General features: G+C 35.6%; 1 protein-coding gene across 2 annotated transcripts in view; it reads left to right on the forward strand.

The window, feature by feature from the left end:
* Window positions 1–4,739: 4,739 nt before the first annotated feature.
* DPY19L3 (dpy-19 like C-mannosyltransferase 3) overlaps window positions 4,740–12,820 on the forward strand; it is an 85,908-nt gene continuing 77,827 nt past the window's right edge. Inside the window, exons 1-2 of one of the 2 annotated variants that reach the window (XM_069082609.1) lie at window positions 4,740–4,906; window positions 6,885–7,018. In XM_069082609.1, the coding sequence (XP_068938710.1) occupies window positions 4,804–4,906; window positions 6,885–7,018 (237 nt within the window). In that variant the 5' untranslated portion in view covers window positions 4,740–4,803. The remainder of the gene's footprint in view (window positions 4,907–6,884; window positions 7,019–12,820) is intronic. The other variant, XM_069082610.1, reaches the window with a different exon arrangement.

Here is a 12,820-nt window from a genome sequence, read left to right on the forward strand (position 1 = left end):
CTACCAGACAGGAGAGCTTCATCCCAAATGCTGGGGTTTTCTCAGCAGCCTAAGGTATTAGTTGGGTGCCCTCTCTAAAGCCTCCACATGCTCTGCCAAGCTGGTCGCACACCCCAGGACCTACACCCTAGACGCCATCCAGATCCAAGCAGGTTAAAACAAGAGCGATTGCCCCTCAGACTGGTCGCTTGGTCCCCCTACACTCTGCAGGCCAGGAGCTGAAGCTGCCACGTGGTGGTGGCCTCTGTGTCTCAGCCGATTCTCGCCCCGGGGGCAAAGGCCGATGGCATTCCCAAACTCCCAGATCCCAAAGCCCACACTGCACTGACCTCTCACTTTGTCCTTAGCATCTATGTGTTGATAATTCTGGAAACCGCCACAGCTGCTGGTGATCTGAAGTCCCTCCAGCCAGCGGCTGGTCAGGCCTGCCCTGAAGCTAAAACCTCTGGCTTGCAGGGGGCTGGGCTTGGCTCCCAGAGTGCTGTGCTGGCTGCTTCCTGCCGGGCTGTTCTCAGCGGGAGGTTAGCTTCTCTATGTTATTTTGTGGGTTCTGTAGCTCCAAAGTTTCTTCAGAGTCACCTTTTATATGAATTGGAGGAGGTGGAAGCCGGAGCCCTGTAGAAGTCCTGTTTCTACTCCACCATCTTGACTCCACCGTTGTCCTTCAGTTCTTATATCTCTTACATATATGTCATTCAGGAATGCTGATATCCAAGTTATCATGGATTTAAGTTAGAAAAACTAGCACTTAAAAAGACTCAAAACCATTTTCTTACGAGTTACTACATTTAATAAAGTGTCAAAAAAAGTAGTGGTAAAAGTATGATTGCATATTAAGATATACTGATGTGAGAATATTAAGAAATAGGATGGGGAGTAGTATGGTGAACATTTGGATGAAATTAGAAAAAGAAATTATGTCATTAGAGTGTTCCACAGACAACCTAAACAGAAGAGTAAATAGATGTAGAGCTTGGGAAATAGACTGAAGTCTTATATAGTAATGATGGAGGAATTCAGTTATCAGGATTTCTGTTGAAACTCTCTCTTTGCTTAAAGTAGAGTAATTAATCATTTCTTTATTTGCCTTAATGATAATTTCATTCTCCAAAAGTGAAAGAACCAACAAGGGGAAATTATTTCTGTATCTGAAGCTTATCAGTCATGAGAAACTGTTTGCTAGTGTGGAAGTGATGGGAACCTTGAAGGGAAGCTACCATTCATTCCATTGTGGAATTTGTGAAATTAAAAAAAAAAAAAGGTGAAAGCTGTGAATAGTCTGACATGCATTATATATTTTGGGAGAGTAACTTTAAAAAGGTTTAAAGAAAAAATAGGTAGGATCCCAGGTACAAAAAAATCTATAGGGGAAGTCAGCCCAGGAGGGATGAGAAACCTTCAAGAATGAAATTCCAAAGACACAAAGAAAAGCAGTTCCATTGAAGAGGAAAATATGAAGTTGTCCAGAGAGACAGATATAAATGCACAGGGAATTCATCCACCAACTTAGAATTTTAAAATAAATCTACAGAAGATGAAAACAAGGGCAAGTAAGTAATAGAAGTTAAATATAATACCACGGCACAGTCCTAGAAGATTATTGTTAGTAGTGCTAAATCACAGAATGGATTGAGACCAGTGAGGAGAGCTAAGGAGAGAAAAAAAAAAGGGTTTTTTTTGGACTTTTTGTAAGCTTTCTTGGGGAAAAGAGGAGGATCAAGGAAGGGCTTGTACTGTTGCTCAGGGTAAATAGGCTGTTGATAATCAACAATGGAAAATAAAACTAGGAGTTAAACCAGATATGTGCAATATAATTGCAGTATTGGGAAAAATGTAGAGGACATAAAAGAAAGTAAAGATGTAATGAGTGCTTTGACTGTACCCTGCTTAATCCACTTTCTACTAGTCACTATTATGCCCATCATGTAACTTGGAGGGTGAGTTGCCACTAAACACTCCTGTTTGTCATGTGACCCGCAGCTACTAACCATTGTCAGTCTGTCTCTAGTCTGAGAGGAGAGTCACATCTTTTCACTATGTTTTCAGTTGTTACTAAATGTAAACAGTAAGAAAACCTAGAAAATGTATTAGAACTTGTACTGCTTAGCAAAGTAATTTTTTTTAAAACATTAATGTGATTTCATGATAAATAAAATCTTAAGTAATAAGTGGAATTAATTGATATTAATTGAAATTTCCCTTTTTAAAAATATGGTTTATTTGCAAAATTGTTTAATAATTAATTATACCTTTACTTGGAAAGTGAACCATGAAAAACCTATCTGCACCATGAAGAAGTTTAGCCTATTTTAATCTTGGCCTCTAATTGCTGCCAAGTTGTGCAGGTTGGAGTTAATCTCTTACTTTACTTTTGTTTTCTCTGCTAAGAAGAATAATTTCTAGACCAGAAGGGACCCAAATAGATGTGGTCAATAGGGAATTGATAGTCAAGATAAGTGGGGAAATAGTAAAAGAAGCCCCTAGCTTTTAATGAATTCAGGTCACTAGTATCAGATGAACTACATCCTCGGGTATTGAAAGAACTAAAAAATGTGATTGCTGAGTCACTCTTCGATTTTTGAAAGATCATGTAGAATAAGGGAAAGACTACAGAACTGGAGGAGGCAAGAGAATACACTTAGAAAACTATGAACCAATAAGCTTGATTTTGTCTCCTGGAAAAATTCTCATGTTATAAATGAAAAGGATAGTTAGTGAACATTTAGAAAAGGGAAGCAAAGATCCCAAGAATCAGCACGGCTTTCAGAACAGGCCCTGCTAGACTGTTTCTTTTTTTGACATAGTTACTAGACTGGTAGATCTGGAATATATGCAGAGTTTAGAGTTTAGCAAAGCATCTGACAGTTTCATGATTTTGTGGACAAGATAGAAAGACAGAAAATAGGCAGGGCAGCTAGGGTAATGGAGTGCTGGGTCCCCAGTCAGGAAGAGTTCTCTTGAGTTCAAATGTGGCCTCAGACACTCATTAGCTGTGTGACCCTGGGCAAGTCACTTAACCCTGTTTGCCTCAGTTGCCTCATCTGTAAAATGAGCTGGGGAAGATCCAGTATCTTTACCAAGAAAACCCCAAATGGAGTCACAAAGAATAGGACATGATCGAAAAACAACTAACCAACAACAAGTATACTCAGGTGAAATCAGCTGGTTAAATGGCTTCACTCAAAAAGTTATTAATGAGTTGAAGTTGTCTTAGAAGAGGGCATCCAGGGAATGCTCAGTGACAGTAATCTTTTTTTTTAAATTAATGACTTGGATAAAAGCATAGAGGTAATTCTTATTAAACTTTTAGCATTCACAAAGTTGGAAGGGATAACTAACACATTGAATGACATAGAATTCAAAAAGAACATGAAAGGTTAGAATATTGGACTGAATCAAGGGAGAAATGCCGTGCCTTAAATTGGGTCAATAAATCAACTTTATATGTTTAAAATGAACAAGGTGTGGCTAGACAGCAATTCTCACAAAGATCTAGACTGTTTAGTGAACTATAAAACTCAATGTGAGTCAGCAATATAAAATAACAGTCAATAAGACTAATGCATAATGAGAAGCATAATGTCTAGGGCCAGGGAAACGATAGTCAACAAGCATTTATTAAGTACTTCCCAGACAGAATGCTAAACACTTGAGATACAAAGAAAAACCCTTCTGCCCTTACGGACCTTATGTTCTAATGAGGCAGATAGCTTGTAAATAACTTGGTATATACAGTAGAAATGTAAGCTAAGCTGAGAGAGGAAGCCTTCTGGGCAAATCTTGAGTTTGGGTTCAGTTCTAGTTTCCATATTTTAGGAAGGAAACTGCTGACCTAAAATGTTCAGGACCTTGAAAGGTCATACGATATGAGAATCAACTGAAGGAACTAGAAATGTTTAGCTGGAGATGGGAGAGCAGTTAGGGATGTGATAGCTCTAGGTAGAAGGTGCAAACACAACTAAAACTTCCTAATGATGATAGCTGTCCCAAAGTGGAATGGGAAACCTCCAAGCAGTGGGCAGGGGGCTAGATGCCAGTTTGTCTGGTATATTGAGAAGGAATTCTTACCAAAGTATGGATTGGACTGGATGGCTTGTGAGATCCTTTTCAGTTCTTGGGATTTTGTGACTTTTGACTAGGATTGGTCTTGGGAAAAATTATAAAGAAATTAAATTTCTTCTCTAGTGTACTTTTTCCCCTTCCCAACCCCCTCCCCTCACAACTTTAGTGGTAGAAATTTGAGGACAAGTTGGAGGGAAAATGTCACTATGATATATTGATGAAAGAGATAGCTATGACATGTTGTAATGTCAAGATACCCTCAGTGTTGTGATTACCTATTTTGACTTAATTTAGGGGCAAATTTGTTTCTGATACATTTGAATTTTTTATTTCTTCACTTAACAAGCATTTCTTTTCTCTTCCTTCTATTCATCCCACCACTTGAAAATAAAGCAAAAACAAAACCTTGGTACAAACATACATAGTAAAGCAAAATAAATTCCTACATTGGCCACATCTAGGAATGTATGTATTTTTCTGAATCTTGTGTCTATCACCTATCTGGCTGAAGTAGGTAGACAGCATATGTCATCATTATTGGTCCCCTGGAATCATGGTTGATCATTGCATTGATCAGAGTTCTTAAGTCTTTCAAAGTTGTTTGATATAGTTTTTAAAAGTGTTTAATTAAGGTTACAGGTATACTGTTCAACAGTAACTGTTTAAATGGACTGTATCATTTATTATTGTGTTATTTGTATAGGGATTGGTTTGAAGAAAAATGCATGAAAGTCTTACATCATGACAACTATTAGGCAAAGGAAAGAAATAAAAGCTGCAGAAGTTTATGAGGATAACCAGTCACAGGAGGAGGAGGAAGAACTGGAAAGACAATTGTTAACTGGTAGGTATTTTCAACAAATGTAGCATTTGGTGTTAACTGCATATTAAAATGTAAGCCTTTAATTGTACCCTGAGCATACAGTATTTTAAGTGTTTAGTACTGCATTGTCTGGGGGTCTTTCTTACAAAAGACTCAAAAGATATAAAGTTATTGATCAGTAGACAATTTATACAATATGATATTCCATTTATTCCATACAAATGGTTGGGTAAATAAACCACTACATTAATTGAATTGTGACATTAAAATATAAGTAAAGTTTGAATTGTATTTGAAGACACATTTTGTTCATTTAAAACCTTTTAAAATATTACTTTTATTGTTTTCTTTAATGTTTGGCATTTAAAAATATTTGTGTTGCACCGGCCCTAGCAGTCAGGAGGACCTGAGTTCAAATCCAGCCTCAGACACTTAACACAAAAATCTAGCCATGTGACCTTGGGCAAGTCACTTAACCCCAATTGCCCTCCAAAAAGCAATAAATAAATAAAAATATTTGTGTTGAATATAAAATCTAACATACTAAGAAGAAGGTCAGTGCTATATACAGTTTATGTAACTGAGGTAACTGAGGTACAATGAAGTTCCTCAAAGTCAGGCATTAAATGTGCAGTGAATAGAAATTCAGGGTTCATGATTCCCTTAGCCTTAACTGCTGTGTCTCAGACTGAACAAAGTCATTCTCTTTTATTTTTGTGCAGTCATTTTTAACTTGTGACTCATGCTATCTCTAATCCTCCTAGTGACTACTGCTATCACAAGGGGGGCATTATTTACAATCTGAAGCATGAAATCATTATCAAAGTGGATTTGATCAGTGTTCACTCCAATGTAGACCTTTACCAAAAATGTGAATTGTCATTTTGCTTGGAAAAAAAGATATAATTGGTTATTCAAAAGATTAACGACTTTGTAATCTAAAATTCAGTCAGCTAGGTGGCACAGTGGATAGAGTGCCAGACCTGGAGTCAGGAAGACTCATCTTCCTGAGTTCTAATCTGGCCTTACACTCTTATTTCTATGTGACCATGGGCAAGCTGCTTAACCCTATTTGTGTGTTTCCTCATTTATAAAATGAGCTAGAGAAGGAAGTAGCAAACCATTCCATTATCTTTGCCAAGAAAACATCAGAGGGGGTCATGGAGATTGTACAGCAAATCTAAAATTTACTGTGTATTCAGTATAAGTAGTATGAAAAAATTTAAAGCAGTGCTTTAAAATCAGATTTCATGTTTTGCTGCCATGTTTTTTTACCAAGATTAGCAGACATTTTAACATTCCCCATGATTGGGTTGGTTACATATCTACCAATCTTATATTCTGAAGAGACTGTATGTACACAGTTCTTTTTGCCAAATAATGTAATTGGCTGTTCTTCCATCATTTATCAGAATGAAATCTTCCAATTTTTTAATGGGCATTGCAGAGGAGAGATTGCTCTTGTTGAACTAGGAATAATGGGTAAAAGTTGTAAAGTGGCCTAAGTAGTCTTGATGTTGGGGAATACTCCCTTAACAGTTAAGTTTCCTAAAGTGGAATGGAGTACCTCCAGAAGTGGTACGATCCCTATCTTGGAAATCTGCATGTAGAAGCTGAACACCCAGTTGTTGGACATATGGTGGAGATTACTTTCATGTATAGATTGAGCTGGATGCCCGGCTTACTAAAGTCCCTTCCAACTTCAAAGTTCTGTGATTTGGATTCTAATGCATTCACATAAATAATGAATATGTACCTCTTAACTTATTGTAGCGTTTTCTTCACTGATAATATTCTGATAGATATTCTTCACTGGATAATAGATTACTTATTCTGTGTAGCCATAACATTATTTATAATTTTTAAATAATAAAGCCTCACTCAAATAATAAGCCTCAATCAAATCGTTATGAAATGACTTTGGAAACTTTGCATATGCCACTGTGCTCGGTAGTGAAATGATTTAATTTTTAACTGAATTTTTTTCTTGTAAAAAAAGTTTACAGTGGGAGAGGATTATGGAAAATTCTATCATTAACGATTGGTGGAACTATTGGCCTTTGCATTGGATTTCTTACTTCTGTCTACCTTGCTACTTTACATGAAAATGATTTATGGTTTTCTAACATTAAGGTAAGAGGTTCCAGTTAATTATTGAACAGTTATTTTCTCAAAAAAGTATGAGAAAAATTAAAAAATTCTGAATGTCTATGACATGTTTCTTTGCAAGGCATCTATTCTTATTAAATCCATGAAATTGAGACCGCAGTTTAAGGACATATGATGTAATGGGCCCATTGCTAAGCAGTCATTCACCAAAATGATTGGTGAAGTTTTCTATAGAGTAGATGATAAAGGAATTTCTACTTCTGCTTTGCCTCTTCAGTGGCAGAGTTTGATTTTGTCAGAAAATCCCTCAGTTCCATAGTTATACATGTAGTTTGGCTCTATATGGTTCCAAATTGATATGTCAGCTATCAGGTATGGCTTAGTTGGTTTCTTAGTTGGAAAGACTTGTATACCTTTTATTAAAATTACCTATCTACCATGATTCCAGCTAGAAAGTGAAGCCATTGGATCACTTGGGTCCTGATAATGGTGGATAAGGAAGGCATTGAACCTAAGTACTTCACTTCCCTCAATTAAGGAAGTACTAATAAAGGGGACATTTCAAGGAAGCTAGAATATGTTTATCAGGTTTTTGTTCCTCCTTGCCTGTGGTTTTAACAGCCTATAGAGCATTGAAAGCTGAGGCTCAGTATGCTGGATCTTGTTCAGCAGCTCTTTGTCCTTTCACCCACATTCTGGAGATCTAGAGTATAGAGAACTGTTATTCATTCCACTGAAGTGCTGAAGCAAACTTGGAAGGGAACCACATTATCCCCTGGAGATGGATTTTAAAGGTTCTAAATTGTCTCTAAGTCTGGGGATGGATTTACTGCAAATCCTCTGTCATTGTAGTTCTTATGGACCATTGTTTGTAGATTTGGAGCAAAAGGGGGCTTTAGAGACCATATAGTACAATCCTGTCATATTACAGATGAAAAAACTGAGAATAAGAGAGGTTAAGTGAATTAGCCAAGGTTATGAAAGGCAGCTAAATAGCACAGTGGATAGATTGCTGGATCTGGAGGCAGGAACACTCTTCCCGAATCCAAATCAGGCCTTAGATACTTACTAGCTGTGTAACCCTGGGTTTGCCTTAGTTTCCTCATCTGTAAAATGAGCTGGAAGGAAATGGCAAATCCCTTCAGTATCTTTGCCAAGAAAACCCTCCAAAATTGGGTGACAAAGAGTCAGACATGACTGAAAATGACTGAACAACAGGTGGTAAGTGACAGAGCTAGAATTTAAACCCACTTTTGATTTCAAGTCTTAAGAGATCTTGCTACAACAAACTACCATTTATTGTGCTGGCTTTCAGTTTCCATTCAAGTCTCACCACTTCAAGTGCAAATAGCTTGCCCATACTATCTACTCTGAAGTGCTCATCCTAATTCTAATTCCCCCCCATTCCACTCCAAACCAGTTCACCCCTTGCCTCATCCATTGCACCATGTCCTTCAGAAAGCCTGTGTTTCTGTCAATAAATTCCCCTGTATCCTTGACTTTTTCAATCAACTCTGTTTTCACTTTTACCAGAAGCGTTTTCCCCTGAGGAGATACTATATGTGTTGAGACCTTCTCCATTCTTCTCACTTCCTGTTCATATTATATTCCTATTATATATAATATATGTTATATTCATATAATTCCATAATATATTATATATAAAAAGGTTCTTACTTTTTTGAGGTCTTTTTTGTTCATCCCACCCTGTCCCCATCATGGCTGGTGCATTTTTAGATCATTGTTTAATTTTTTCAATGACTTTAGTTCCTGGCATCATGGTCTTCCCTGGCGTTGTTATTGAGGAATTAACCACAAATTCCTATACTATCTTGATTTCAGCATCCACTTTTTCTACTTCACTTCCACCATATTCCAACGTGGCCCCACAATGCCTCTCATAATTCTCTTAGAATTTTACCACATCCTCAAAGGTCAAATGCATTGACATTTCACCATCCTTCTATAATCTCGTCTTTCACTCCCTAATTCATGAGAAAACACACTCTTTACTATCATCATAGCCATCTCTCCCTCAAATTGACCCATCCCTATTTTAACCCATCTCCTCAGTTCCAACTTTGCTTGCCCCCATGTCTAGCACTGCCCTCAGATTTTACAATTTTAACATTTCACTAGCTACAATCCTAAAATTTTTTGCCCCCTACTTCTTGCCATTTCTTTTTTGAAATATATTTGAATGATATCTTTGTTTTTACATTGTCTAAATTTCTCTCTATATTCCTTCCTTTGTTCTTCCAGAGATCCAGCTCATATAATAGGTTTTTTTAATCAGCAAAACCAGTCAGTGCATTGAAAAAAATTTGACAGCATATGTCATATTTTACATCTGTTGATCCTCTTATTTGAGGTATTTGAGGTGTTTTCTCACATTTCTTCTTCACAGCCATACTTTTCCTTTGTAATTTTGTAACTTTCATTTTTTTATTGTTTGATGGTGATTCCTTCCAATTACCTTGTTGTAGTCATTGTGTATATTGTTTTCTGAGTTCTGCTTACTTCACTTTGCATCAGTTCATTTAAGTCTTTCTATGTTTCTCTGCATTTATCACATTTGTCATTTAATTCCGTTCATATAGCACAGTTTGTTTAACCATTCCCCAATTGACTGGCATTTACTTTGTTTCTAGTTCTTTGCTGCCACACAAAAAAAATGCTGTTATTCATATTTTGATTTCTCATTTATCTACTTCTTGAATTATATTAAAAGGAAAACTACTTTAGTGGACAAGGGTATTCTGTTTTGTCATTTAGGCCCCAATGCCTTGTTCAAGGATACTATGAGTCAATGAAACTGGGATTTTAATAAACATATCAGAGTTTATTCATCCCAAATGGTCCTTTAAAAGTAGACACTTTGGGAGAACTACATCCTTATGCCAAGGATGCTTTAATTACTCAAAATATTTTCTTTTTGTAGTTTTTATTTGGAAACTCTTTGAAACCACTTTGTGGGTCACAGTCTGATTACCTTAAAAAAAAGTATTCTGTATTTTATACTCTAAAATGATGTTAACCAACTCCCTTGTCCATCTTCTGTATTAGACTTGGCTCTAAATGACTTTTGGCTATTTCCAAAATTTAAGTATGCCTTCAAAGAACAGAAATATATTACTATTAAAGATGTCTAAAAGAGAATAATAACAGGCTATAAAAATTCCTATTCAGTAATATGTAGGTTACTGTGTCTTAAATTTAACAAGATCAGTCATACGCAGGCTTTTTGTCTGCTTATCTTGGATATTAAATCCTCATTAGTTGGTCCTTCATATTCTGCCCTTTATAGTCCATAGGTCCTTCTTAACAAAGAAAACAGAAACAAAATAGGAAATGAACAGCTCTTACCTTCATCTCTGATACTTAATTATCATTGTCTCCTTCAGTGGCCTCTCTATCCCTTTGATCTTCCTTTTTGTTCCCAACAAAAAAAGCTCAAGACTATACTTTTCCTTTTAAATGAGAAAAGTCTCTGGCTAATGTATAGTATGGGGACAAACAGGTGGAGTTTCAGAACTTTTCTGATGGATTTTTTTTTCTCTTTATGGATTTACGTATAATCTCAGAATTTTATGTCATTTTAAAAAAAACAAAAAGCTTTTGTCAGCTTTACTTTGGCCCTAGGTAAGAAACAGTCTCTAACAATATTCTCTGCTATTAACAAGGTTCCGTTGATAATTCTTTTAAAATTGCTTTATTTTTATATCATATACAAAGAAGTATAAAGTCCTAAAATGCTTTTGGTCTTCTTTGTGGAGTTTCAGAAAAGCTGGTTTCCTTGCTCTGGAACAGCCTGAAGTAATTCTCTTCTTGAAGCAAAGCTACCTTCTTTGACCCTTCTTTTGGATGCAGCCTCTCCCTAATTGAGTTTCCTTAATAGAAGGGCTATCCTCCACTTTTCTGTTTGTTGCTAGTCTTCCTATGGGTTTCTTTTATTGTGGTTGTGGAAATTGAATTTAGTTATTTTAAAATTTTGTTGCTATCTTTTGCTTTTATATTAACTAAATTACCAAAATATCTGTTCTCCCTCCCTCTCCCCAAAAGCCATCTCCAATAACAGATAATAAAAAGGGGGGGGGGAACAGTTCAGCAAAACTAACCAACACATCAGCCAAGTCTGACATTATATACTTATTTCTATGCCCAGGGTTCTCTGACCCTGCGAAGATGGATGGGCAATTGTATGGCATTATTTTTTAAAATTTCTTTTTTAATTATAAACTTAAACATTGATAAACATAAACATTTCCATATATAATGAACAGAAAAAGAATTTTATATGAAATTACAAATTTCTACTGTGATTTATTTTTAATTAGATATTAAATTTAACTTACTACTACTCATACTGCCCTGCTTTTCTGAATCCCTTCTGAACTTGTCTTCTCTCTTCTGTGTGTTTTTAAATGTTTTGCTGATGTGCTTTTCTCTCTTTTCTCATTTTTTGTATCATTATCACAACTCAACCACTGTGCCCCAAATTCTTTCTTCCCTTCTCCCTGCCAAATTAAAGCCCTCTCTTGTAATAGATAAATATCATCCAAACAAAGGCAGCCGTTGCCTGTGTTGCCCTGCTGCTATTTCATCCATCCTGTCTCTGCCAGGAAGGAGGAGTACACTTCCATCATTAAGGCCTCTGGGGTTGTTGTTGATCAGTCATTGCATCATTAGACTTCTTAAGTCCTTCAGAGTTTTGTTTGCTGTTATCCTAGTATAAATTGTTCTTCTTGTTCTGATCACTTTAAACTGAATCATTTCGTAGAAGTCGTCTTAGGTTTCTTGGTAGCACAAATTTTCCATCACATTCTTGTACCACATTTTGGTTAACCATTCCTCAGTTAATAGCTCCACTTTTTCTCTAGTTCTTTGTTGCTATAAAAGTGTTGCTATCAGTATTTTATCTTCTTTAAGTGAGAACTACATTAGAAATATAATGCAATTAATATAATAGCCATAAATATGTAAATTACTCATACAAGTTTCACTCATTTCTATACTCAGAATTTTGGCAGTATTATAAGAAGTGAAAATTCTGTGCTTTTCTTTTTATATTTTTTGATTCCGATAGATAATTTATTTTTCCCAAAATGACTTGAATAGTTTCTTGCCTGAAATATTTTTTTGTTCACTTGGGTTAAGCTATAATTATCCAGATGGTATAAAACTTGTGCAAAAAAAAAAAAGACAGCTAGCTAGTAGGTTGCTTGGTGCATCTGAAATATTTAGAAATGTTCATTTCTAGACATGGTATTTGAAAAATTGTAATTGAAGAAGAGTAACATGAAAGATGAAGGAAATGTTGATTTTATATTAAGGAAAAACTATCATGTGTTGCTGGCTTGTCACAGCAATAAAGTATATTTTGGAAGTAGAGAAATCATCTAATTAAAATGTGACATGTGTCTTTTAAAAATATTAGAAAGAAACATAAAAGGAAATAAATTGTTGTTATATGATATGTAGACAGTTTAGGTAATGTAGTTATATGTAGCTCTAAGAGCCAGTATTCCTCACCTACTAAAAAAAAATGTAAAAATTTTTAGTGACTTTTAACCAAAAAAGAAATGTAGGTTTAGGAAGAGTGAAAAAATACAAAGAGTAGTTAAAAGCTACATACCATATTTCATATATCTATTTAATCTATTTTATTAGAAGGGATGTATATAGTTCTTTTAGTTCTAATTTGTTAACTAGGAAATTTAGAGAGAACTACATTTTAAAGGGTGATTTATTGTTTCCCATTTCAATATTTATACAACTCAAATGATAATTTAGATAACAGAGCTACTTGCCTATCTATTTATAGTC

This window comes from Petaurus breviceps, unplaced genomic scaffold (genome assembly GCF_028583685.1).
Source record: "Petaurus breviceps papuanus isolate PSGF00001 unplaced genomic scaffold, PetGlider_PUasm1.0 171, whole genome shotgun sequence".
Taxonomy (NCBI): domain Eukaryota; kingdom Metazoa; phylum Chordata; class Mammalia; order Diprotodontia; family Petauridae; genus Petaurus; species Petaurus breviceps.